The 25,813-nt window shown below is 45.7% G+C and overlaps 1 protein-coding gene across 6 annotated transcripts in view; it reads right to left on the minus strand.

The window, feature by feature from the left end:
- Window positions 1–25,813, minus strand: part of RPTOR (regulatory associated protein of MTOR complex 1) — a 342,781-nt gene that overhangs the window by 179,618 nt on the left and 137,350 nt on the right. For all 6 annotated transcript variants that reach the window (XM_067715878.1, XM_067715876.1, XM_067715877.1 and 3 more), the window contains exon 4: window positions 6,437–6,595. In XM_067715878.1, the coding sequence (XP_067571979.1) occupies window positions 6,437–6,595 (159 nt within the window). The remainder of the gene's footprint in view (window positions 1–6,436; window positions 6,596–25,813) is intronic.

Genomic DNA, 25,813 nt, shown 5'->3' on the forward strand with positions numbered 1-25,813 from the left:
ATTATGACATTTCTGTGACCCAGCACAGGCCTTTCTTGGTGAGTGGTCCACCTGCCCGGGACCATGTGTGTTCTGTGGGCATTGGGTGCAGTGTTCTGTTAACTGAATCGGAGTGATTGATAGTCTTTTTTTTTTTTGCGGTATGTGGGCCTCTCACTGCTGTGGCCTCTCCCACTGCGGAGCACTGGCTCCAGACGCGCAGGCTCAGCGGCCATGGCCCACGGGCCCAGCCGCTCCGTGGCATGTGGGATCTTCCCCGACCAGGACACGAACCCGTGTCCTCTGCATCGGCAGGTGGACTCTCAACCACTGCGCCACCAGGGAAGCCCTGATAGTCTTTTATAATAGTAACTGATTTTTTTTTTAATTACAAAAATATAATATACCATGACTGGAGTTTTCCTTGTGAGAAAGTTTTTAATTATCAATTTTATCTTCAATTTTAACACCAGTTTTAACCTATCAGTAACTGCCAGATGGTTACTCAAATATCCAACTAGGATTATGGATGTGTTTCTTTCTCTCATTGGCCCTCGTAATCTTGCTTTATGTATCTTTAACTCTCCTATTAGCCGTCTACATATTCAGGGTAGTTATGTCTTCCTGATGACCTGACTTGTCTGTCATTGTGAAATGTCTCTCTTCATCTGTGACAAAACTCCTTGTCTTGAAGTCTATTTTCTAATTAGTAATATGTCCACTCCAGCTCTCTTTCAACTAGTATTTCATGATATACCTTTTTACATTTAACTTTTATGTGTCTTTGTATTTAAAGTGCATCTCTTGCTGACAGCACAAAGTTTGATTTTGCTTTTTATCCAGTCTGATACAAACTCATGAAAAAAAACAAAGAATGGGGGACATTTTAGAGGATAACTGGTCTGGACTCTCCAAAAAGTCAGTGCCCACTCTTCAGAGAATGGAAACACAAGTAACAGAATGGGAGGAAATATTTTAAAAACGAATTTCTGATAAAGGACTTGTACCCGAATATTAAAAGAACTCTTAAAACTGAGTAAGAAAACAAATAACCCTATTTAAAAGTGGGCAAAAGATATGGAAACCCCACCAAAGAAAATATATAGATGGCAAATAAGCATATGAAAAGATGCTCAACATCGTATGTCATTAAGGAATTGCAAATTAAAATGCGATACCACTATGCACCTAATTAGAATGGCTAAAATCCAAAACACCACCAACAACAAATGCTGAGGAAGATGTGGAGCAACAAGAACTCCCATTCGTTGCTGGTGGGAATGCAACCGACAGAGCCACTTTGGAACAGAGTTTGGCAATTTCTTAGAAAGCTAAACATACCAGCTGGTCTAGCAATGGCTCTCTTAGGTACTTACCCAAATGAGAAGAAATCATGTCTATACAAAAATCTGCACAAAAGTTTAGAACAGCATTATTCACAATTGCCAAAAACTGGAAGCAACCAAGATGTCCTTCACTAGTGGAATGTTTTTCAGCGGTAAAAAGAAAATGAGCTATCTAGACATGAAGAAACCTTGAATGCATAAGCCTAATTGAAAAAAAGCCAGTTTTAAAACACTATATACTATATGATTCTAACTATCTGACACTATGGGAAAGGTAAAACTATACAGACAGTGAAAATACCAGTGGTTGCCAAGGGTTGGGGAGGACAGGCAGAGAGGGAGATATAGGTGGAACACAGGATTTTTAGGGTAGTGAAACTATCCAGTATACTATAATGGTGTATACATGACATTATGTATTTGGCAAAACCCACAGAACTGTACAAAATGAAGAATAAACCCTAGTATAAACTATGGACTCTAGTTAGTAATAATGTATCAATACTGGATCATCAATTGTAACAAATATACCACACCGAGGCAAGATGTAGGCCAGGTAGGGAGTGAGAATACAACTGACCCTTGAACAACACGCGTTTGAACTACACAGCTCTACTTATAAGCAGATTTTTTTCCCACTAAATACATACAGGACTACATGATCCTCAGTGGGTTTGATCTGGGGATTTGGAACTGTGAATAAGATGGGCCAACTAAGTGACTTGAGCATCCACAGATTTTGGTAACTGCAGTGGGTCCCGGAACCATTCCCTTGTGGAGACCAAGGGACGACTGTTATGTGGAAATTCTGTACTTTTTAATTTTCCTAAAAACTAAAACTGCTGTAAAAAAAATAATGCCTATTTTTTTTAAAAAAGACTGACATGTAACTATGATAACTTACTACAAGAAGACAATAAAATAACCTCACTAAAAAAAATGTCAATAAAGAAAAATAGGCAAAGAGCAATCTCTTTTTCTATATATCCGAGGAGACTGAGAAAGATGACTAACAGTTCAATGCAATGCACGAACCTGGGCTGGATCCTGAATGCAAAACCAAATCAACAAACATAAAATGCTTACTAACACACATTTTTGAGGCAGTGGGAAATTTTGATTATGGACTTCGTATTAAACAATATTATAGAGTTGATGTTAAATTTCTTGAGCAATTTAAGGGTATTATAGTTATGTACTAAAGTGTCCTTGTTTTTAGTGTCATGATATCTGTAACTTTCAAATGGCTAAGGTAAAAAATATTTATCTATACAGAGGTATAAAGCAAATGTGGCAAAGTGTTAACTGATGAATATAGATGAAAAGTATAAAAGTATTCATTCGATTGTTCTTTCAATCCTTCTGGAGGAGGGAAAGTTAAATGCTGATTCTTTGAAAAGACTAATGAAATATACAGAAACCTCTGGTAAGAGTGATCAACAAGAAAAGAGAAAGAAGGTATCCAGTATCAATATCAAAAATGAATGAAGAAACATCACTAACCCAGACTCTGATAAATTAATAAGGAAATATGAGTCACGTTTTGTCAACAAATTTGAAAATTTAGCTGAAATGGACAAATTCCTACAAAAGTAAGTTAGCAAAGCTGTCTCAAGAAGAAACAGAACATCTGGATAGCCCTTTAGCAATGAAGGAAACTAAATAGGTAGTCAAAGATCTCTCCACATACAAAATACCAGCCCGACAGCTTGATTTGTAAGCTTCACCCAATATTCAGACAACATGTACTTCAAATCTCACAAAAACAATCCCTGTGTATCTAAGTGGAGCACTCCCTCAACTTATTTTCTGAGGCCACAGTTACACTGATTATCCAAAGACAACAAGAGAAAGAAATATTCCAAGCCAGTCTCACTCATGAACACCGATGTAAAAATACTAAACACAATACCAACAACAGAATTAACCCCTGTATGAAACACATAATTGATAAAGGCACACTAGGTTATCCCACAAAGGAAAGGTATATTTAATATTAGAAAATCATATACCTTTCAATGCATTTCCAGTTTAAAGAAGAAAAATCATACCGTCATCTAACACACACACACATAATGGCTTGGGGAAAAGCAACATCTATTCATGATTTGAAAAAATAAACTAGGAATAGAAGGGCACTTTTTTAATCCGATAAGGGGTTTTCTTATTTTTTATTCTTTTTACAAATATCTATAGCAAACATCATACACTGACGCACAGGAGGCACCCCCCTTCGAAATGAGGGGTGAGATAAGGACATGCAGTCACCACTCCACGCTCTGTGAGGCGTTGGAGGCACAGTAAGATATGAACAGTAAACACAAGACGGGAAGGAAAGAAATAAAACTGCCACGATTTGCACACCACGTGGTAGTCTGTTAAGAAAGTTTTAAAATACGTACAAATCATTAGAATCAATGAGAGAATAGCAAAATTAGTAGACATAAAATAAATGTACAAGAATCAACTGCCTTGCCATATACCCTGATAAAAACTTGCAAAATATATTTTTTATAGCAAACGTTTTTAACAACATCAAAAAATATAAAGTATCGGGCTTCCCTGTTGGTGCAGTGGTTAAGAATCTGCCTGCCAATGCAGGGGACACGGGTTCGAGCCCTGGTCTGGGAAGATCCCACATGCCGTGGAGCAACTAAGCCCGTGGGCCACAACTACTGAGCCTGCGCTCTAGAGCCCACGTGCCACAACTACTGAAGCCCGCAAGCCTAGAACCTGTGCTCCGCAACAAGAGAAGCCACCGCAGTGAGAAGCCTGCGCACTGCAATGAAGAGTAGCCCCCGCTTGCCGCAACTAGAGAAAGCCTGCGCACGGCAACGAAGACCCAACACAGCCCCCCACAAAAATATATATATAAACCTTTATGAAATTATAAAATACTACTGATAAACGCTTAAAAGAGCATAGTTTGGAAACTCAACAATATAAAGATGTTGAGTCTCCCCCCATTAATCCACTGATTGGCAAGTTGATTTAATATTTTCATGGAAGATCAAAGGACCAAAAAGAACAAAGGAGGGAAACTTGCCTTCCCAAATGTCAAGAATCATTGAAAACCTATACTCATTAAAATAGTTTACGGGGGCTTCCCTGGTAGTGCAGTGATTAGGAATCTGCCTGCCAACGCAGGGGACACGGGTTTGAGCCCTTGTCCACTACTGAGACGGCTGGTGGTTCATGACATCATATTTCTTTTTTTTTTTTTAAGAAGATGTTGGGAATAGGAGTTTATTAATTAATTAATTTATTTTCGCTGTGTTGGGTCTTCGTTTCTGTGCGAGGGCTTTCTCTAATTGTGGCAAGCGGGGGCCACACTTCATCGCGGTGCGCGGGCCTCTCACTATCGCGGTCTCTCTTGTTGCAGAGCACAGGCTCCAGACGTGCAGGCTCAGTAGTTGTGGCTCACGGGCCTAGTTGCTCTGCGGCATGTGGGATCCTCTCAGACCAGGGCTCGAACCCGTGTCCCCTGCATTAGCAGGCAGATTCTCAACTACTGTGCCACCAGGGAAGCCCGACATCATATTTCTTTTAATTCTACTTCTTTTATAACTACAGTTTTGAATCTATATAATAATAAAAATGATTAAAATCAAGTTGGTATCTAGGTACATACAAGGCAGAGAGGGCACTATCCTGAGGGAGGAGCTGGGTCCAGGCCTCTTCTCCACTCTGTCTCCTCTAGGTCCCTGACTGTCCCATCTGCCTACCTGTTGGCCACCTGTGGAAGAGTGGACGTCCCCTGAGAGTTCACTATGTGAGTGGTGTGTTGGGTACTTTAATCCTTCACTATGAAGGTGCTTCCACAATAAGGAACAGAGATCTAGGAAGTCTTCTCATTTGTCCATGTCCTGGGGCTAACAAGTGGTGAGGCTGAAGTCAGAACTCAGGTGTGATGAGCTCCTGTCCTGGTTCATGTGTTCCAGTGTGTAAGGAGCTGCCAGGTGGGCTGAATGCTCACACCTACAGGCACCACCTCTTGGAGGATGTGATAAGAGCCTGCAGCACAGGACCCAGGATGGTGGGAAGGGGTGTCGTTTACCCCTCACTTTCATTTACAGTCTTTAAAATATATATATATATATATTTTTTTTTTTTTTTGGCTGAGCAGGGTCTTAGTTGTGGCACGTAGGATCTTCGTTGCTACGTGTGGGATCTTTCAGTTGTGGCGTGTGGGCTCTTAGTTGCAGCACGTGGGATCTAGTTCCCTGACTAGGGATGAACCTGGGCCCCCTGCACTGGGAGCATGGAGTCCCAACCACTGGACCACCAGGGAATTCCCTTTTTAAAAAAAAATTTTTTTTTAATTTATTTATTTGGCTCTGCCAGGTCTTAGCTGCAGCACAAGGGATCTTCATTGCTGCATGTGGGATCCTTAGTTGCGGCATGCGAACTCTTAGTTGCGGCACCTGGGATAGTTCCCTGACCAGGGATTGAATCTGGGGCCCCTGCATTGGGCGCATGGAGTCTTAGCCACTGGACCACCAGGGAAGTCCCTCATCTACAGTCTTTTGATTAAGGGACTGTAGGAGGCTGGCTACACTGACCTTGGAGAGAGCAGAGCTGAAGCCCTGTCTGCAGACTTGCTTCGTATTAGGTCTTTGGAATACTTATACCATTTTATCTTCTAGGAACATGAGTGATTCTCAAAGGAAGATCCCCAGACCTCATGACTTCCCTAGATAGCCACTTCATTAACATGTTTCGCAAAAGAAACAACTCCCTGTGCCTGACTATTTTTCAACTTTTATCACTGAAATACAAAAGATCCCCAGGACTTCCCTGGCAGTCCAGTGGTTAAGACTCTGCGCTTCTACTGCAGGGGGCACAGGTTCAATCCCTGGTCAGGGAACTAAGATCCCACATGCAAGGCCAAATAAAGAAAGAAAGAAAGAATCCCCAAACTTCCACCAGATAACTGGTCCAAGTCCCTATTCAATCTTCCTGCATTTGGGTTTGTGGAAACGGATTAGCCATCAATGGTTCCACAGAAGCTACAGGGGAATAGGACCTGTGGCCAACCAGCAAAACTTACAGATTTTCTTGTAAAAAGAGAAACAAATTCAGTTCACAGGAACCTTTTATGGCATGCCCACCTTGTTGAAGACCCAAATCTCGCCGTTCACAGTGGGCCTGGGCACCCCATGCCCATTGTAGTGGAAGAGGACCCGCTCCTCCTTGGCATTTCGACGTAAAGACGTGCAAAGCTTCTTCACTTCATCCACAGTTGGATCGAGGCTCTGCTTGTACCGTGCCTGTTGCAGGAGAAAAAATTAAGAAACTTATCATGGATTCATGGGAATACCTAGAATTAAAACTCCATCCTGGGGCTTCCCTGATGGCACAGTGGTTAGGAATCTGCCTGCCAATGCAGGGGACAGAGGTTCGAGCCCTGGTCTGGGAAGATCCCACATGCTGCGGAGCAACTAAGCCCATGTGCCACAACTGCTGAGCCTGTGCTCTAGAGCCCATGAGCCACAACTACTGAGCCCACGTGCCACAACTACTGAAGCCCACATGCCTAGAGACCGTATTCCACACCAAGAGAAGCCACCGCAATGAGAAGCCCGCACACCGCAACGAAGACTAGGCCTGCTCACTGCAACTAGAGAAAGCCTGTGCACAGCAACGAAGACCCAACGCAGCCAAAAATAAATTAATAAATTAAAAAAACAAAACAAAACAACTCCATCCTTTACTCCAAGTCTGCATTTAATGGACCCTGCACAAGTGACCTCAAATTTCTCTATCTATAAACTGGGATGATGACTACTTCACAGGGTGGTTGTAAACATTCATTTACTCAACAAATATTTATTGAGAACTACTGTGAAGATCTCATGAGATTAATAAGTAATGCCTGCCACATGGTAACACTAGTAAAAGGTAGCATCCCTGTGATATCAAAGTATTTCTTAGAAGCATTGAATCTGTTTGGAAAAACTGTCTGGAACATGGAAGAGAATTTGCTTAAACACAGGAAGCTATAATATATATGGTAGCAAGGGAGAATAGTTTCAAAAACACAACAAAGTAAGGAAGCAAACTGCCCCTCTCTTGCTTAGTCATATTCGCCCTGCTTACCCCCTCCCACTACTCCTGCCTGGACCCTTGCTGATGAACATAAAGGATTCACTGAATTAGCAGGACCTAAAGTAAACACACAGAAATCAACAGCCTTTATATATATATATACATAAACGACAGATGGTTAAAATCATAAGGAACCCCCACTTCTAAAGCAACAAAGAAGATTGAACTTAACAAGAAATATACAAAACCCTGACAAGGAAATTTTGTAAAACTCTCCTGGAAAACAGAAGGAGGCTTGAACAAATGGGAGATGCTCCCTGCCTGGGTAGGATGCACCCACATTCTTAAGACATCAGTTCTCCCCAGGTTAAGAGTTCACACGTTCCCAATAAATATAACAAGCAGCTATTTTGCGGAGCTTGACAAGCTGCTACTGAAGTTCGCGTGGAAAATAAATATGCCAGAACAGCCAGGAAAACACTGAAAGGAGAGCTATGAGGGGTCCTGCCCCCCGACACTCCAACCTCCTCTGGGCCTCTCTAAGTAAAAGGTGAGGGTCGAGGCCCAGAGAGACCAGCAGGCCAGGGAGCTACTACAGAGTCCAGAATTAGGTCCAAACACATTTCCTGGCTTTTTGGAGAACAGTGTTCACACAGTCATAATGTTACGAACACCGATTTTATTTCATTAGAAACTGTGCAAACTTCAAGAGTGTGGTGAGGACGCTGAGGCTGGGTGAGGGGTACACGTGGTCATCAGAAGAGTCTCTCCACTTTATATTCATTTCCTTTTGTTTGCTTTCAAAGAACTTTCAATGGTAAATTCCCAATAAAAAAGAACTGAAAGTGTAAATTTATAACCGTACTAGATGGTCGCGTGGAAATGATGTGTATAAAACCACTAAAGCCAAACCAGGAAGTCAATAAAAACACCCCAAGTTGATAAATCAGTAAAAAGCAGCATACACATATTGTTCTAAAATATGGGCATATCTGCCCAAAAAACACAGCTAAAAGGGTTTACCTCTAGGTAGGGATTATGTTCTGACTTTCAAAACATAATGTGTATGTTTGTTATTTTGATAAAGTTCTCAAACTTTGTTTAAAATGTTAAATTTAAAACAAAAAAAACCCAACCCAGTGCCATGATATCACTTGAAGAAAACAGTGGTGAGAACAAGAAACATGAACGGCGAGGAAACTATGTTTGAAGCATCACGGCTCCCGCTGTGGGCCTGCCACCTGGCGCAGGGCTCAGCACACAGTGATGGGTGCTGCTCAGGAAGCATCCGCTGAAGTTGTTTCAAAAGAAGAGCAGGGAGGTGGAGGGAGCAGAGATGGAAAGCAGACACATAGGCCTGAGGATGACCTGCGGCCTATGTTTAAGAGAGGCGTCCTGAGGCTTCCCTAGTGGCACAGTGGTTGAGAGTCCGCCTGCCGATGCAGGGGACACGGGTTCGTGCCCTGGTCTGGGAAGATCCCACATGCCGTGGAGCGGCTGGGCCCGTGAGCCATGGCCGCTGAGCCTGCGTGTCCGGAGCCTGTGCTCCGCAATGCGAGAGGCCAGAACAGTGAGAGGCTTGCGTACCACAAAAAAAAAAAAAAAAAAAAAAAAAGAGAGGCGTCCTGACCTTTCAGAGGAAAATGAAGAGCTACACGGGAGGAAACTACAGGAAAATGTGGCTCACCTCGCAGAGCATTAGTTCCTCCATGTTTGAGATATGACATTTGGTTTCACCTAATTAAATACGTGCTAATAATGCAATTTCTGACAGTAGAAAATCCTGGTGAAATACTGCATCGTGTGTTCTGAGAGCGTTGGGGGCACAAACACAGAAGCTTCAGGATGATGAAACTCAGAACAAAGTTCTTCCAGATTCCCCCAATTTTTTCCAACTGTAAGTAAACTGATACAAGGATAGCAACACTATTCCACTGCAGGACAATTTTAGGACCCTGCCCTGAGGTGGCAGGTTAGGGTCCAGCAAAGTGGTCTCTCCCTGTGTTTCTTCCATAAGGTCCAGAATGCTATTTGTAAAATAAAACTGTGTCACAAAGGAGACTAGAGAAAGCCAACACATAATGCGATGTTTTCAAATTCATTCTCATTGAGGCAATGTGCATTAATCGGACACTGACAGAGGGGCTAGGCATTACCCATGCTACCAGAGCAGGGCTGGCCCCAAGAGAGACGGGGTCTGTGTGGATGTGGGGGCTGAGGACATGGGGCACTCAGGGGCATGGAGCCTGTGCCCGGCCTGGGGAGGCAGCCGTGGCACCTGCTCCCTCCGGCCAGGTGGGCATCTCAGCCTGTGTTGGCTCACCTAAACCACATGTTCTGGGAGCACCAGTTCAACATCTAGCTCTTGCGCAGGATTCCTTCTTGGTCCCCTTTGGCAGGAATAATCTTTTCTGTCTCTAAACTAACTTATACTCTTTGTCATGTGTTCCTGTGAAGCTGTCTAAGCTCCATGGACACTGTAAACCCCATGAGGGCAGACACGGATTATAGTTTCATGTGTGCCTTTCAGTACCCAGCTCTGTTTTTATATTCTTCCCATGGCCTCACAACACGCTCAGTTATTAGCAAACAGTTGCTGAGTGACTATCAAACTTTTACTGACACTGATTACAATAATCTGTAATGAAACAAACCAAAATGATGAATCCTATCTGACACTGAAGTGACACAAGTGAATTTCAGCACAAAATTAGAAAGTGTATATGTAAAAACTGTTGTGTCTAGGAGGTTGGTACTTAGATGTTCAATAATTCTTCTACTTTGCTATATGGAATTCTGCATATTAAACAGTTAAGAAAAGGGTAGAGGAGGGAATTTCCTGGCAGTCCAGTGGTTAGGACTCCGAGCTTCCACTGCCAGGGGCCAGGTTTGATCCCTGGTCGGGGAATTAAGATCCTGTGACCCCCCACCAAAAAAAAAAGGATGCAGGAAAACATTCCTGACTCATCACCAATAAACTACTTATTTGTGCTCTGGGTTGGACAGAAACAGGGCACTGAGCCTTAACGCTCTAAACAACTAAATTTTGGCTAATCCCATAAAACTAGATGAGAGTAGTTGATAAATGAAAATCTAGTTCTGGGGGCAAAGACGGAAACCTTTTACTAAGATGTCATGACTTTGGACATGTGTTCCAGAACCAAATCCACATCAGCACAATGAGAAAAGTCAGAGAGTCCCCGGCCCAAAAACACCTGACGGAGCATAGGACCCAGGTAAACTACTATTTCAGCCCAAATCCCTCAGCCACTGTGACATGACCTGCATAAATCTAGAATTTAGATTTTTCTGTGAATCAGAGCTTCTGGAATGGCCAAACTAGGCAGCAAATCACATCCCACCTTGGTAGACACGTTGACCTGGGCCTTTATGTAAATTAAAATAAATACCTATGCTTTTTTGATACATGTGTTTTTTAAAAGACATCCTGGCTGGGTAGGTAGAAATAACCAGAAGAATTCAGAAGACCATTTTATCACCAGGAGCTTCAATGACAAGGCCCAAGGGCTGAAGGGAAGTGTGAGTGTAAGCATTACCAAGTCTCACTGGGCTGTGCTGGAGTGGAGGGAGATGCTAGGAAATATCGGACGTGTATTTTCCCTACTCCCAGGAAGGCTTCCAGGTGGCTCATAGAGGGAGCAGCAAAACAGCAAAGAGGGAAAGGCTGAATCGCAAAATAATTTTAATGCGTGCCAAAAGGAGTTCTGAATTTGTTACTTATTTTCCCTGTGAGCACAAAAGAAATGAAAGCATTTTTATTTACTACCAAGAGCAGTAACAGGGAATCATACTGGAAAGGAACTCAGTTCAAATGAGGTTAATGGCTTTCGAGCTGTCTCCCCTCCGAGGGGGCTCTGGGGGGCCAGCTCTGAGCATGTGGGGCTGCTCAAGGGTTAGGACAACAGTACGTGAGACAGAAACTGCTCCCCTCCCAAACCAAAACATTTCCACAAAGGTGTGAGAAAACCAACTTAAATCAAACGGTTCCATTAGAAGAAATGAGGGAAGGGGCCTCCTTCCCACGCATTCAGAGGGCACCCCGGGAGAGCCGTGTGGGGATGTGCCCTTTCTTCCCCGCCACAGTGATGACCAGGAGCAGTAGGGTGGTGGGGAACTTCTAGAGAGTGCAGGGTCTGTGCCTGGTGAGGTAAGGGCAGGAGGCAATGGTGAGGGGAACCACCCCTCTTGCACCCACCTCTCCTGCTATGCGGGTACGAAAGCACTGACTGATCGTCAATAACTTTCAAATCACAGCCGGTTTTATCAGACAACGTGAAGAAAACAGCAAATAAATCTTCAGTGTATATGTGTTTATTCCCCTGCCCATACTTACTTCCGGAAATTTCCCGCCATCAGTAAGTGTAACAGTGATCACTGTTGGTAAGCAGCATAGCCCGCTTTGCGTGCCCCCTTCGTCACCACTCACAACTCTACTGAGTAAGAGTGGCCGTGGCGCGGGAGCCCGATGCCCCTGCAGCTGCCTTTACGAGCTGGTCCCGCAGGAGCCTCCTGCAGCCTCCCGTGCAGGGTGGAGAGTGGACTGCCTCGGGTCCATGGCCTGGCTCGGCCGAGGCCAAGGGGCACCAGAGTCACACACAGGCACCCTCCCACCCCTCCTCTGGGAGGCCTGTGCCCACCATGCCGCCTGGAGCTGGCGGAGGCCCCCTCCTTTCACACAAAAGCCACGTCACCCAAAGGACCCATTTTCAGAGTCAGAAGACCTCTCAAGTCAGAAGTTGCAGGGACACGGGAGAAAATACCATGCAGAACTGCCAGAGAGCAGGGCGGCGAGGAGGGAGATGACCAAAGACCACAAGCTGAACCCTAGGGATTGGGGAGCCCCTCATTTTGTGACCTGCCCCACGGAGTGGAGTTCTTGCTCCTGGGGCTAAGGAAACCTGGCATACAGTTGTGAAGAAGTCACTCAAAGACAAAGCGCCCCAAAATATGAACAAGCCGCGCCGCACAGCATCTCCCAGGCTGGCAGGGCTCACTGGGTGCCCATGTGCTGCGAGGCACTTATCCCGCGAGGCGACGGTACTTCCTGCTCTGTCTGGGCCCCACATTTCACTGCTGCTGCCCAGCTTCCCTCAGGCCCGCCCCTCTGCACTGCTATCCAGCTAGGATTTGTGAAATCTCAGCTCCGCTGAAAGATCATTCGCTGTCCCCTGAGGTTAGTCCTAAACAGGAGAGTTGTTCTTCCAAACCACACACAATGTCAAGGGGCTGACATTACTCGGAGATGTCAATAAAGTTAGGGATTCGCTATTTCTGACCTTGGCTCCATCAAGGTCTTCTCCTGTGGGATGCAAAAAATGATTTAGCCTCATTTTCTTACCTATCACACAGAAAGGACACATTAATGGACCAGCATGAAAGGCACTACAGATATTAATAATAAGCCTCCTGGGGTTTTATGGGAATTAATTAATATTTTTAAGGGCTTTGAAATGAGAAGCACTAAATTAAATGTCACCACACCATGTTAAGGTTTTGTTTCAAAACTAGAATGCCCGGGATAATGGCTTTGTGGCTGGAGGGACTGCTGTGGCACAGGAAGCATCTCACCATTTGGGAGACCTGTGACAAGTGTAGCTGGGTGTACTGAATGACAACGCAAGTCTCTAAAATACTGCCTCTTGTGCTGGGCACTGCTACTATAAGTCCAAATCTCAAGATGTAATAAAAAAACAAGCATGGAAGTTTCGGGGGATGCGAGAGAGGAAGAAAACAGAAGAATGAACAACGGGACGAAGGGTCAAAGGAAGACTGGCCCTGGGCTTAATGAAAGGGAATGGGGCTCCAGGTTTCATTTCCTTCCAGGATGGTCTCCTGCTGACTCTACATGCTAATAAGGCCTAAGCAGTGCTGTTGCAGACTCCGCCTTCCCTGTGGATGTGGCCCCTCCTCGTGCACATTCCAGAGGTTAGAAGGTGTGGCGGCAAGAGGGGCTCTGCTCCATGTGGTCCAGTTGGCAGCGGTGGCCCTTCTCGGTCTGGTGAAGCCACACAGAACGCTGCTGTTGTGCTGCAGGAGAGTAATGGCAGCGCCTGGGGGAGGAGCTGGGGTCTCTGCTTGGTGGGTCTTCTCATGACAGAATCCCGTAATGAGGAAACCTGTGCTGCAGCAGCGGCACTGCCTGTGCTTCTTTGGGGTTTCTAGTAAAGATTACTGCACATTACTCGACTAGGAATGTGAGTATGAATAATGCTATTTCCATCCTTCTACGGCAATGAGCAACACCTCAAGTTCAGATCCAAGAAACAGAAATGCCTGAGAGATTTTCTCAGAACTGTCCAGGAGGAAAAAACATAATGTTAGACTTTGGGCCAATTCTGCCTTTGGTCTGGGGTCTTGCAAACATTTCACCCCATCCTTCTCCTTCCCAAGTAGGAAGCAAGGGCTTCCAGGGAACTGCTGGGTAGGAGGAGGAAGGTCAGGTCTGCTCAAAGGACACCTGTCTTAGGTGGTGGTCCCATGTAAGAAAGCTCCAGGCCCCTGGAAGTTCAGGAGCTTTACACCACCATCCCTCACAAAACACTTATTGTTGCTATAGCCCTTTGCATCCCCACTATCATTACCTAGGCCAAGCTGCTGCCATCACCACCACCAACACCATCGTTGTCATCGTCACCATCACCACTACCGTCATCATTTTCATCACCGCCAAGACCGATACCATCACTACCATCACCATCGTCACCTCGCCCCCTCCCTTCCTCTCATCTTCCCTCTGTCCTCCCCTCTCCCCCTCTTTCTCCTCCTCCTTCTCCACCCCTCTCTCCTCCTCTTCCCTCCCCTTTGTCCGCCCCTCTCCTCCTCCCTCAGACTGCTCTGACTGCTGTCTCTCACCTCTTCCCTGGTCCATCCTCCTCCATTAATCCTCAGATGTGGCCATGACTCAGCTTCCCTTCTTTTCTCACACTACATGCGCCTCCTGGACGGCACCTCTGAACAAATCCATGGCCGAATTCCTCGTCATGCTCCACACATGCCCACCCTCTTGGCTCCCTACCATAATCACTGGCATCAGCCTATACTGAGTCACCCAGACCACACTCCCCAGGCCTGTCCTTTGTGCTGCTCTCCTTCTCACCTCCCCTTCATCGAGAACTTGTTCAGTGGACCTAACACGTGGCTGTACCACCTCTGCCTTTATCAGGGGTCAAACACGCCCCAACTATCCCCAGGCCTCCAGACCATCATCTCCAAGTCTCTCCATTCGGTCACAGACTTCCCTCTCAAATACACAGCAATCAGGCCACCTGCCCTCTAAAAATGAGTCCTCAATGGGGGTGTCTGCTGCTCCCAAGACAGCATCACCATGCCTCAGCACAGCACAGCCACCTCGGCTGCATCACCCTCACAGCCCTCCGCTCAGCCACCGTGTCATTTCCAGGGGTCCTGAGCAAGCTGTGCCCTTTCACAGACCTCAGAGCTACTCTGTTGTTAGGAAGGACACAGGGCGAAGTGTTGTGTAGCACAAACACGCTGTCCAGTCCATTTGCAAGTTCTATTTTCTGTTTAAATGTTTTCACGAGGGACATCCCTGGTGGCACAGTGGTTAAGAATCCGCCTACCAATGCAGGGGACACAGGTTCGAGCCCTGGGCTGGGAAGATCCCACATGCCGCCGAGCAACTAAGCACGTGCACCACAACTACTGAGCCTATGCTCTAGAGCCCGCGAGCCACAACTACTGAGACCACGTGCCACAACTACTGAAGCTCGCGCACCTAGAGCCTGTGCTCTGCAACAAGAGAAGCCACCACAATGAGAAGCTCGTGCAGCGCAACAAAGAGTAGTCCCCACTCGCCACAACTAGAGAAAGCCTGCACGCAGCAACAAAGACCCAACACAGCCAATAAATAAATTAATTAAAAAAAATGTTTTCACTATTTCATAGTAAGATACTATCTTGTATAATTTTTTCCCAGTGTTATCATTATAAGACTGTTCCCCTTCCCCAAATCTCTTAATTAAAGAACAAACAAAAAACAACTACTGCTTATCTTATAAGCTGAAATGGAACACTTGAGTCCTTGAAGTATAAACAGGAGGCAGGAGCCTCCTATAAACAGGTGTTCAGTCTATAAACCTGCCCAAGAATCTACTTGGCCCAAAAGGAACTCACAGACACTGTGCTGGCTCTCAGCGTCACACCTATAGAAACAGTTGCAGTTTTCATCTAAAATAAAACCAGATCCTTCCCAAACTCATCACCGAAATTTGGATCTTGAACAAATCAAAACCATCTCACCAAAGAAGAAGGGAGCCCAGAGCCCTTCTGCAGAGCAGAAGCAGGGCCCACACCCCACCCCGGCTGGCCGGCCTGCAGGCCTCGCCTTGGCTTTCATGCTCTGCATTTGCACCTGTGCAGCCTGAGTCTGGTCACTCAGCACAGGTAGAACTGAGTTTACTTGTTTTTCAGAAATAAAGGGGGTGACCCTTAGAAGAAGTCTAGAAACACAGAATTTTCTGATCACTTTCCAATTGGTTCCAACCTTTTCATATTATTTTGGAATTTTAGGGCACATTCAGAGATAGAATGCATAAGCCATAATACTGACCTCTTAGGAGGACCTTGGCTCTGAGAGTGGCTGACAGATAAGGGCCATTCCACCTGCCTGGGTCATCACTACAGTAAGAGGCTCACGACATGTGGTCTGCAGAGAGATCTGACCTGACTTAGATTCATGTTTGCTTCAACAATCCAGGGCCCCCCTTTGACCATTAAGTAGTAATTTATTTTCTGTCTTCTAAGAATCCCTCCTCTTGACTCACAGTCTTCAAGGCTCCAGCACAGACTGTTCTAGCGATCTGCTCCACCCACTTCACAGTTCTAGCTGAGCAGCAGACACAAACATTTTCAGGTATCCCACTGCCCATGCCCCCGCCAAGATGTGCCAAGGGCAGTGGTGTCTCAAAGGAGGCTCTGACTGGGTTAAGAAGTGAATGAACCGCCTCACTGCGGCCCACCCTAAAAGCAAGTTCCAGTCCATTTCTGGGGCTGACAGGAATGCCGCTGGCCGTCAATGCTGTATCACACCTCCAGGGAGAGACAGGCTGCAAGCAAACCAAGTTTCAGTAAAGCCCCCCCAGGAAGTTCAGGAGTCCTCCTGGCCACCTCCCCTCTACTCCCTCCGTATCCATGACAGCCCTGTGGTGGCTTCATTCCCCTTGGTGCAGTCTCCGTTGTGCCTCTGTCCCTCCCCCCTCGACACTAGAGGTGAGCCACACAGGAGTCAGATGTGCCCACTGGTGAGTCCCTCCCCTCTACAAGAACTGGGGTCCCCAAGATGGAGGGCTTGGGTTCAGCCCCAGAACAGTGATTTACAGTCATTCAACCTGGGAAAGCTCACGAACCAAACCCAACCTCCATTTCCTCCTTTGTAAAACAACTAAAATACTAGTGCCCCTGACTACTGCGCAGGCTGTGGGGACCACGTGAGAAAGTATGTGTCATTAAACTGAAGGGAGGACGAGGATGGAGATTGGCGCCCACACTGCACTTTTGATGTGCCAGCCACCTGACCTTCACAACCATCATGCAAAGTAGGCGTTATCATTGTCCCTGTCTTTCAGATAGGGAGGGGAGGCACAGAGAGGTACAGTAACTACCACAAGGTCACACAGCGGGTGTGTGGCAGGGCCCATTTCAAAGCCAGGCAGCCTGAGGACATCCATGGAGACCCGGAGACTAATGGTGAGCTTTCTTGTGTTGTTGCAAACTGGGGACAAGCAGGGAGTAGAAAGACAGAAGGACCATCTCTGACCATCCTCATGTGCTGGCATCCCTTCTTGCTTCAATATGACCTCTGGGCTCTGACACCACACTAACAGAAAGCCCTTCCTCTCAAGAGGGGCTGATACCCTGAGCACCTGCCTTGACTGAGCAGCAAAGCTGAGAACTGCTTAGGAGACTTAGAATAGCCTAAGTCACTCACTGCTACTGATTTTTCCAAACAATTCCACATCAACACTGAAAAAACCCACTCCGTCCTGACATTAATGTTGGACTACCTCCAAGCAAGATCAATAACTGCTAGTGACCTGGAACACTCAATATTTATTAACCTGCCTGGCGAGCAGAGAAGGAGAACATTCAAACTGTAATAAGTTGTATGCAGGAGACAGAGGGAGTGGGAGAGGGGAGACTGGACCCCAGTCACTAGGACCAGAACATTCAGTGGACACAGGAATATGGGCATTCCAGACCTGCAATCGTGCTCTGAGCCACTGCCACAGTTGCAGAGAACTTCTGGAAACAGCTCATATATGTTATCTTCAACAGTAACAAAATGAACAAGGGAATAACTAAATACCTGGCAGTGTGAGGAGGAAATAGGTGTTGTTAAATGGTTGCCAAACCAGGCAAGCACAAGCAGTCTGCTGGGGTGTGCCCACCAACGCAAATCAAGCTGGAATTCATTCAAAGAAACAGCCATCAAATTGACTCATGGGAAGACGTCCCTGCCTTATACCTCCTACCACCAGAGTTCACTCTGAGTCAAGCCCCAAATAGGGCTGTGCCAGGGCCCAGGAGCCAACGGGAGGGTCGAACTGTCAGAGTCTATCTCCAACTGGTCTATGGCTACAAACTCAAATCTTTAACTGCCATAGAGGCATTCTTGCTAATGCAATGTACTTACTTTTCAAAGAAATTTCTTACTTCTTATTAGATTTCTTTTAATATTCAAGATGATCCTCTCTGTAGGGGTTAGTCTGATTTCGGCATGGAGCCTCAGAAATCTGGGGGTGATAGGACGGGATGTGCTGCTGGCTCCGAGGCAGCTCCGGAGGACGCTGGTGACCTCTGAGCAGGGCCCCAGCCTCCACACTCAATGTTGAAGGAGTCCACCTTCCAGGTTCGGGCTCATCTGCTCCACGGGATGTTTTCTAGACTACTAGTTTGGGTAATTTCATTGCCCCATGGCAAAATGCCCTGGCTTCTTTCCGCTTACCCAACAGTACAACCTGACTTCCACCCTGTGTGGAAAGAGAGCGGCTGTGCCTGTAGTGCCCAGGTCATGGCACAACAGGAGCTCTCAGGGCCAGCAAAGCACGTAAGAAATGGTGAACACTAGCATTGAAGGGCTACCATACAAGGTCAAAGTAACTCCTGGTGTTTTCAACACATATCTTCCCAATAAGAACAGTTTTACATGAAATTTGTAACATCACTGCCTCTCTTTCCTTTATGCATTATTCAATAACAATTCTTCTTTCCTTCCTCCCTTAATTTGCAAAAGAGGCAGGAGAGAACTAGAAGAGCTGGTTTAGTATTCAAAGTCCAAAAATAGAAGCTATAGCTTCTAGATGGGGTCTGAATCCACTTCTGAAATAAAGGGCTCATATGGTCTCTGCAGACATGCTAAGAATCTCCCCTCAGTGGTCGTGAGAAATGTTGTTCTCATCAGGGAGCAATTCTGTCCCCTGGGGCACATTTGGTCTGGAGATAGGCTTGGTTGGCACAATGGAGGGTAGGAGGGGTAGTTCTACTGGCATCTGATAGGTAAATGCCAGGGAAGCTGCTAAACATCCTACAACTATCCTCACAGCATGTGGGGACATTATCGCCACAAAGGTAAATTACCTGGATCAAAATGTCAATAGTGCTGGGTTTAAGAAAGCCTGCTTTGCAGGAAAATAATGAAGCTTTGATTCTAATGAAGACACATTGATTCTAATCTAATAAAGTGAAAAAAAGCAAGGTGGAAAAAAATGTGTATAATATACTACCATTTATCCAAGAAAGAGGGCAACAAATGTGTGTATAAATATACATATATTTACATATGCATATACTGTTCAAATGTTTAAATGGTTACCTTCTACTGGAAGAAGTCCACTCATTATTTTGCAATCAGGTAAATAAAAGAAAATAAGTATTCATATTGGCTTTCCTATATGAACTATATCTCAAGATACCCAAATAACAGATGAGAGGAAGTTTCTCTTTATAGAGATATACCAGTTAACAGACAAAGAGGTATAATAGAATTATAGCACAACCTTTTTACAACCTCTAACGGATGGATCCAGGTACTGATCATCAATGGCTGCTAACTTAACAGAGAGAAGACAACCAATCATTATACACATCCTAAAGGAAGTACACATTACCACCTATGGAATGTTGTGCCCCCAAACACCCCCTCCAATTGGAGGAATCTGGTCAAACCTGGGGGGTGAGGGAAGGATCGGCAAAATCCAGACCTCAAGGAATTCTATAAGGCACATGACCTGGTTTCTCCTTTTTTTTTTTTTTTTGCGGTACGCAGGCCTCTCACTATTGTGGCCTCTCCCGTTGCAGGGCACAGGGTCTGGACGCGCAGGCTCAGTGGCCATGGCTCATGGGCCCAGCCGCTCCGCGGCATGTGGGATCTTCCCGGACCGGGGCACGAACCCGTGTCCCCTGCATCGGCAGGCAGACTCTCAACCACTGCGCCACCAGGGAAGCCCTGGTTTCTCCAATCAAAAAATTACAGTAAGAAACAAGAAACAGAGAGATGGATGATTGGAACAGGATGGGGGTGGGGACTGACTTTTAGATTAACTTTATGGATTAATAAGGTAGATCAATCAATCACAATGTAGTCACCTTATTTATGTCCTGATTCAAATAAAAAAACTGTGTGTGTGTGTGTGTGTGTGTGTGTGTGTGTAGCTTTTTAAAGTCATAATTACCTTTGAGGTACACTGAAATATTTACAGATGAAATTATATGATGTCTGGGATTTGCTTCAAAATAAGCCAAGGGAGTGGGTGGGAAAGGGGAGTGGGTGGTGGCATAGATCAAAGAGGACTGGGAAAAAGTTGGTAACTACTGAAGACAGATGATTGGGAGATGTGGAAATTTCCCACAACAAAAAGTTTTAAAATTAACAAATGAATAAGCCACAGAAACAAAGAGACAAACAGCATTTTAAAATGTTTCCATGATTAAAATGGAACTGCCCTAGAATTGTTTTGACACATAACTTAATGTCAGAATTGGCTATTTTTGACATTGGCTATTTTACAATTTGCTTACATGAAGCATTTTGGCCAGACACTTAAAGAAGGTATCCAGATAGGTGAAAAACTTAAATGTGTTTTTAGCACAGGTAAGATATACATACAAATAATCTGAAAGATGAACACATCTGGGGAAAAAAAAGTTTCATAAACGTAACACAGATATTGGTATGTCTCAGAAACTCCTCTCGTGTTTTCTACATAATAAGAAAGTATAATAATGGTGTAAGATATAGTCAGCTTACTCTGAACTAGGAAATCCGTCTCCGATTAAGTGTTGATTTTTTCACCGAGGGTCACATTCCCCAGCTGACCCACGAACGCAGTTTTGTGCAGCCAATGCCTCTAACGGGGTTGACAAAGCACTCCGGACACGTCATCTCCTCTGCCTGCATTAGAAAAGCACTCAAGAGTCCTGCACTGGAGGCTAGACTCAGGGAGGAGTGTGCCCCATCCTGCTCATTAGAGGCCGGCACGGCCTGGGGAACACAGGACAATGGGGGCACAGGGACCGCTGCCCCGGCCAGGCAGTCTGTGGTTTCTGTGAGTAAATAACTGAGTGACCATTGTGCAAGCTGAGGCCTGCTGTGGTGTCTCTAGGAGCAGCACTGCCGTGGGGTTCATCTGCTCACTGGCCTCTGCTGTTTGGGAGCGAGAGGAGTATTGACTGGCCTGGGAAGGTAATCCTACTCACTTTAAAGGGTGAAATAAAGACCACAAAACGTGATAATCAGATAAATATTTATGAAGACTCTAAGTAACATTTTTAGGCAAAGTCTTGTCCAGAATCAGAAATGCCACTTGCTAGTACTTCTCTTGCAATCCCTCAGAACTGCAGTGGCTAGCTGCTGTTTTGCTTAACAGGCCACGACGGGGGCAGCTCCACACCAAGAGGGGCCTCTGTATGCATCAGGAAGCCAACTCACCCGCCAGGGCTCAGGGCTGGGGAGCAGAGACTGGGCTTCAGCATCACTTTCCCAGTCAGGCTGCAGCCCTGAGCTGGCAAAAGACCACATTCTTGCCACTGCCCTAGAGATACATCTAGTCTCAGGAACAGGAACAAAGAAACTAATAAAAAACTAATAAAGGGCTTCCCTGGTGGCGCAGTGGTTGAGAGTCCGCCTGCCAATGCGGGGGACATGGGTTCGTGCCCCGGTCCGGGAGGATCCCACATGCCGCGGAGCGGTGGGGCCCGTGGGCCATGGCCGCTGAGCCTGCACGTCCGGCACCTGTGCTCCGCAACGGGAGAGGCCACAACAGCGAGAGGCCCGCGTACCGCAAAAACAAACAAAAAAAAAACTAATAAAAAAGGATGGGCAGGGAGTCACCTCTTACTCTCTCCAGCAGAGCACACCTTGTACCACCAGAGAGGCTGCTGGGGAGGAAGGAATATTTCTCTACCCTTCTAGGTCCTTCTGGCTGGTCTCAGAATTAAATTGACATGAGACATTAACAGGAGAAACTCAAACAAAAGTTTAACAGCACAATATACATGGGAGAGACCCAGGAAAACTGGGTAACTCACCAAAATAGCTGAAGCTCTCAGCTTAAAGCCCTCACCTCACTTTACCATCTTCAGCTAAAGATAAGAGAGGATGTTGGTGTAGTGGTCAGAACTTAGAAGGGGAGGAAGGCAATTCACATGGAGATGGAAAAGTAAATGTTCGGTAAACAAATGTTTGCTGGGCCCTTGAGACAAGAGACAATGGACACAGAGAGGAATTTTAACAGACAGACTTTGATGGGTTCCTGGTTCACACTCTAGCTATCTATGGGGGTGGCTTCCTTCCTCTAACAGGTCCTCTATCTCCATTCTTTAAGTTCAGGGGAAGGTCTAAGTTTCTTCCTGAGTCTTTTGGGCATCGATTGTTTTCAGTTTAAAATAATCCGCCTGCCAAAGAGACATTTGGGGGTGGCAAATTTTGTTCCCACACAAGGCTGAATGTTTCCGGGCATCAAGCCCGAGCAGGGAGACCTGAGGGCAAGCCAGCTGGAAGGCATCTGGAACAGTGTTCTCACATACAAAGAGAATGGTTGTTCCTCCTTCTTTCTCCCTTTGAACACAATTACATGGATGTGATGTTTGGAGCTGCAACAGCCATCTTGTAATCATGAGAGCAAAGTCAAGAAAACACAGAATCCTCCAGAATCCTGACAATACTAAACCATATACATAACCAGTCCTAGAACCATTTACCTTCAGACTTCACAATAAACTTATATTTGTCGAACCAGAGAAAAAGTACGTATAAAGACTGAGAGGATGAACTCTGGGGACAGAGAGAAGCCCAGCTCATACTAGCTTTGTGATCTTGGCAGATTATTTAACTTCTCCATGCCTCCACTTCATCTGTAAAATGGAAGGGCGGGGGGTGGGGGAAAGAGGGAGCTCACAGTTTTTGTGAAGATTAAATGAGTTAATACATAAAAGTTCTTAGGGCTTCCCTGGTGGCGCAGTGGTTGAGAGTCCACCTGCCAATGCAGGGGACACGCGTTCGTGCCCCGGTCAGGGAAGATCCCACATGCCGCAGAGCGGCTGGGCCCGTGAGCCATGGCCGCTGAGCCTGCGCGTCCGGAGCCTGTGCTCCGCAACGGGAGAGGCCATAACAGTGAGAGGCCCGCGTACCGCCAAAAAAAAAAAAAAAAAATTCTTAGAATAGTGCCTGGCACACACCACCTACTATGTGAATGGTTACTAATATTACTTGTAAACAGGAGCATCCGAACTAATCAATTTCCTCTTCCCAGCCCAACACAGGGTCCTCACCCCTGAGTCCTCCTTTTATGCTCTGCCCCCTAAACCCCCCATTCCTAAAGTATTCTGACTACTTTTCTGCAGATGCCTGGTTCTGCAGGCAACCAGTCCTGACTCCCTTCCTGTCATTCCCAGCGCCCCCATCCCTGCCCACTCCGGCACACTCCATGTGAGCTGTCTCCTCCAAATTGGTGCCTCCTCCTGACTCCCTATTCCTTTGCATTTCTCCCAACACTGAACACACTGACTCACACATACTGCACAGCCACTTAATATGAAATATACGTAAGTGAATGAATATATGTCAGTAAAATCCTACAACTTTCCATAAAATTAAAACTTTCAAATATGTAATGGTTACAACCAATAGACTAATGAAGAATGAAAACATAGTAAATCTGACCTAGACTCCCTGTCTGTTCAATTTAACCAGTATTTACTGAGCCCGAAGCTTGAAGCTCTGGGCACTGGGCTGCAGGGCAGTGAAACAAATGCCATAGAATGGGAAGCCTCAGGAAGTGATGTGAAGTCAGCCACAGCCTGTGAGGTGGAGGCCACCAGGCACTCACAGGGCAACAGCTGCAATGGATGCTGGGGGCACCGAAGATGGTGCAAACACACCATTTCTGAGGTTCAGAATTTACTGCTAACCTCACTTTGTTTCACATTTTTAAACTTAAACATTACACTGTGAAGCTATCACTTCATTCCAGTGAATAAATACTCCAGAACAGGAAGCAGTCAGAAATAATCAACATAAACCATGCAGACTCTTTTCATTTCCCTTTTCTAAACCAATGACAATTCTGTGGCTTGCTGTGGCCCTCATTTTACACAATTCTTCACAGGTGCAAAAAAGAACAGCATCCAGTGTGAGACACACAGATGAGCATCCACCAAGTGGAGTAAGTGCTGGCACAGGGGGCCGGGGCCGGGGGTGTCTGGCCTGTGGTTGCCCCTCGCCTGTGGTGGCCCCTCACCTGCGGAAACAGAGCTGTTGCCCCCATGGAAACAGGCCACGAGCTGCCCACGGGGATGCATTTTAGTTATGGAAGACCTGGATAAACAGGTTGCACTCCTTGTTACTGACTTGAAAAAACAAGAGCTGGCCTTCAGCTCTAGTAAGAACTGATAGATTCAATAAGCTACATGATTTTCACCTTCACAGCCTCCACTTTAAAGGCTCCCATTAAAATAAATCACATGCAAGATTTAAAATAAGTTACATTTAAGGGTCCAAATCAGCATGGCTCAGAATCCCCTGGCTAGGCTGGGGAGCTCACCACCTATCCTCGTATACATCTAATTCTTTCTATTCAGCCAAGTGCCTGAGACATGTGGCCTCATTAACAGAGAATCATTCTTTCCAACCTTCCCAGGAGGAAGACTTTCCAGAAGACTGACTCACTGCAGAGAAATCTGAATTATGCAAATGGTTCAGGAAGGAAGACCTAGGAGTAGAGTCCCTTTTCTCTTCATTTTGTGAAGCATAAACATGCCACAATTACAAGAGGGGAGAGCCACGTGGGATGAGAAGGAATAAGTCTGTTACCTAAACTGCAAACTGGGAACTGCTCCCAGGGCTGCTGTGGAGAGGATGTGAGTTTGTGCTGTGAGAGCTGCACCTGGGGTCGGGACACAAGCTCTCAGTGACACTACTAAGCCATGGACCCCCCCCTCCCCCGCCCACCCACACACCCAGTTCTTCATCTCAGGGACACAGAATCTCAGAATTAAGCAGTGCTGGATGGCTCAGGTGGCTGGACAGAGTTGGGAGGTTTGACTCCTTCTATGAAAGTGTCCTGCCGACATCCACCCTCTCTGGGCACAGGACGACCCCGCCCTCATCAAAGGCCACCATCACACTGCCAACTGGAACATCCTTCCACATGAAGACAATGTGCTCCTCATAGGGAATCTCTGCTCTGCTCTCCAGGATGACTCTGATTTATCTTATCCTCACTGCTAGAAGGGATTCAGCAGTCAGAGGCAGCTGAGAATTTATGGGGTGTAGCGGCTATCACTGATGAAGTTATGGAAAATTATGGAAATAAAAAATATTCTATGAGAAAAATGGACAAAAGATTTGAAAAGACAATTCACAGCTAAAGACAAGGAAATGGCCCATAAATATTCAAAATTGTTCAACTTCACTTATAATAAAAATGAGAGAACACTGCTCACCTAGCAGACTGCACACATTGGCATACATTAAAAAGCACCACAGAGTACTCTGCAGATCAGGTGCTTTTACATATTGCTGGTGGGAATGTAAAATGGTACACGATCCTTAGGCAGAGGGATCTGACAATAACCCCAAAAACCTTATATATGGATTATTTTTGACCCAGTGATACTATTATTACGAATTTACCTTAAAGATACACGCTTAACTATACAAAACACATCTGAACGAGGTTATTCAATGCAGTATTGTTTGTAATTGCAAAATATTACAATCATAATGGCATCTGCAGGAGACTGAAAAAAACAATGGTACATTCACATAGTAGAGTGCGACAGAGTTCTAAAACACAATGCGAAAGCTTCCTAGAAACTGATATGGGGTGATTTCCAGGATACACTGGGAAGTAGAAAAAAGCCAGGAAAGGAGTATATGTAGTATAACACCTTTTGTATAAAAA

The sequence above is a fragment of the Pseudorca crassidens genome, chromosome 19 (genome assembly GCF_039906515.1).
Source record: "Pseudorca crassidens isolate mPseCra1 chromosome 19, mPseCra1.hap1, whole genome shotgun sequence".
Taxonomy (NCBI): Eukaryota; Metazoa; Chordata; class Mammalia; order Artiodactyla; family Delphinidae; genus Pseudorca; species Pseudorca crassidens.